The 2,924-nt window shown below is 38.4% G+C and overlaps 1 protein-coding gene across 1 annotated transcript in view; it reads right to left on the bottom strand.

Moving 5' to 3' along the window:
- The window catches only part of LRRFIP1 (leucine rich repeat (in FLII) interacting protein 1), a 72,950-nt gene that overhangs the window by 40,709 nt on the left and 29,317 nt on the right, over positions 1-2,924 (bottom strand). Inside the window, exon 10 of the mRNA XM_009706069.1 lies at positions 1,227-1,283. Within this exon, the coding sequence (XP_009704371.1) occupies positions 1,227-1,283 (57 nt within the window). The remainder of the gene's footprint in view (positions 1-1,226; positions 1,284-2,924) is intronic.

Genomic DNA, 2,924 nt, shown 5'->3' on the forward strand with positions numbered 1-2,924 from the left:
CAGCAAGAGTGCCAACAACAGGACATACTGTTTTCTTAACAGTTTAAGCAACAGTATTTCATTTTCTCTTATCCACATATACAAGCTGAATGCATAAAAACATATGGAAGCAACGATTCAAAATGGACATGAAATATAAGGTCCCATTTCTCTATTTATCCAAGTACCTGCTTAGCTTCATGCTCACAAAGTAACTCACTGAAGTCTGTCCCATGTTTAGCATGTATGATTCAAACACTTAGCTAAATGGAGTCTTAAAAGTAGTTTATTTTTCCCCTAAACATAGAGTTTTAGTCTGCATAGCACTAAATTTCTTTAGAAGTCTTGATAGCCTGAAGATCAACAGGCTCTGAGCTTTTGTCTGCCTTTGTTAAAATAAAAGCAAGGAAAAAAAATTCCAAACAATTCCCCTCCCTACCCTCCAGAGGCTCTGCTTGAGACAATACCTTTAAATAATTTGCACAAACCCCAATATTTAACAAAGCAGGACTATAAATTCCTATAATTGACACAAAACACTTGCGCTGGAACAGAAGGGAACATTGTGACCCACATACATAGAATGGAGTTAGTAATTAAGCTTTTTTTGATCAGAACTTTTCTAGAAATAAAAGTACAACAATGGTAAGTAGCTAAGTAGTAACACTCGCACTGGCTCTTCACCTCTGTGGAAGTTTCCAGAAACCCTAGGATACAGCTTATAAGGGAAAAAAGATGCATTTAGTTAAGCAAACTTCAAATAAACAACAGACATTCGGGGAAAATTCAAAATCTAAAGTCCATTTTACATACGCAGGTCTCAAGACACGGACTGAATTCTAGGTGAAGTTCGGGAGTTTCAGTGTTACAGCATGACACGAACACGTTGCACAGGTTGGAAAACAATCGTCGTGTTGTCCAGCACATGGAAATCCTCCATGCCAGGTGCTGCCAAACTATTACTTGTCACAATTTAACTTTTACCCAATTTTGTTTACAAGTTAAACAGTTCTGGTTTCCAAGTTCTACTCCTACCAAATTTGGAGACTTCCCTTCCCACTCATGGCCTAATTTATTTTTTTTTTTTTTGGCAGCTGATTGCTGCACCTCCTCCTCTGACAAACTGCAAAACCCACAACGTGCAAGACAGGAAAAACCTGCTTTACCACAGAAAAGAATTTGCTAATTAGCTTTAATCCCATTAAATAGAACAATAGATTTTATAGCAATATAAATCATCTACTAACCCTGCTAGATTTTCTACTCTGGGATGATCCGTACATGTCTTCCTCATAACCATTGGTCTGTTATGGAAGGAAAGAAAAAAGAAAGGGGGAAAAAAAAAAAAAGGAGAGAGAGAAAAAAAATTGACGTAGACCCAAAAGGGAATTTTTAGCACAAGTCATCACTTACGAAAAGCAAAGGCAGAGACAGAACTTTTCAAAGATACGTCAGGAACAGAAGTGCAGGATTAGGTCCTGATTTCAAACATGAGGACAAGAACATTTGTGTGTCTGTCAGTATCCATATGCCAGCCAAAAATGTCAAGGATACTCCTGCTTGCCTTTTTTGACCCCTTTTTTTTCTTGTTAAGAAACACTTTTGCTTCCCCTGTTACGACTGCACTATAGCACCTGTCTCTGTTCAAACACTCTGCAAAGGGAACACAGGACACAGAGGGGACACTTCAAACTACAAAAAGAAAAATTTATCACTGTAGTTACTTACACCTCTGGTACCTAAGCAATTAAAAAGCAGCAAACGGTAGCAAAAGAATGAATTCCAAGTTCATATTTGAGAAATTCAGTTTAGTAAACAGGCAATGCTGTAGGAAATCTCTTCTTTTTAGCATTCCCCAATTACATCAAAATTAAACCCAGACAATGACCATCTGCCACAGCCCAGTATTTTGTGCGGCAGTCCAAAGACTAAACAAGAGATTTCGGTCAGTTCATCTGTCCTCCATCATGCTCAACAGCCTGCCTCGTTGTCATTAAGATGTTTTCTCTCAAAGGACAAAAACCAAAGAGGCTCAGAACGAGCGTTCCTCAAGCAGAGCGAGATGCTTCGAGTCCCCATGGCAGCAGGGTCAGGAATAAAATAAAACGATCGCTGCGACGCAGTTTTCAGTCTGGAAACATCATGGTGAAGAAAAAAGGCTAGACCCAAAAGTCACCTCAATCGATACCATTAAAAGCTCAGATTTCTCAAGCAATTCACTACTCTGGCATCACTTCACAACGAGGCCTGGTTTAACATCGAAAATGAGGAAGCACTCTGTGTATTTGGAGTGGGCTTTTTAGTGGAAATTTAATTTGAATCTCTATTCAAAGTAAGTTTTGAAGTCCAAGTTTTAATGCATTCCTGAAATTAAAATCCACTCAACCCAATCTGAATCAATTTCCAGGCAAAATATTTATCGTATATTATACAGTGGCTTCCATGAAAAATTAAACAAATTAACTCAGAAACCGGTTTAGACCCAAGCTGGTAAAGCAGCTTCTGGGAAAAGCTTAGATTCTCTACTGAAATGCAGTATTATCGCTACAAATGGAGGGCCAACATCCAGTTTCTTTTTTCGAGAAGAATTGATTTGAAATACTGCTATAGTCTTCTCACACAGTTTGGCTTTCTTCCAGTTTTTACTAGTTCTTTTTTCAGGCTCCTTGAATTTCTCTAACACTTTCCTGAAGAATGGTTAAAATGAACCTTCAGCAACTGAAGCCAACGCTCCCGCTGCAGACCCATCGCCTCCACCGCCCCTTTCATTACTACCCTGAGGAATTAAGTTTGCCTTTTTTCACCAATGTAATACTGACTAAATGTAACCTCAGATTATTAACTGAACCATTCCTATGCAGAATTCCTTACTTTGTCATAGCGTATTTCATTTTTCCCAAATGTGGAAAGTTCTTTAGTTCTTTTGCAAGAACTAAATCCTGCTG

This window comes from Cariama cristata, unplaced genomic scaffold (assembly GCF_000690535.1).
Source record: "Cariama cristata isolate BGI_N322 unplaced genomic scaffold, ASM69053v1 scaffold9688, whole genome shotgun sequence".
Taxonomy (NCBI): Eukaryota; Metazoa; Chordata; class Aves; order Cariamiformes; family Cariamidae; genus Cariama; species Cariama cristata.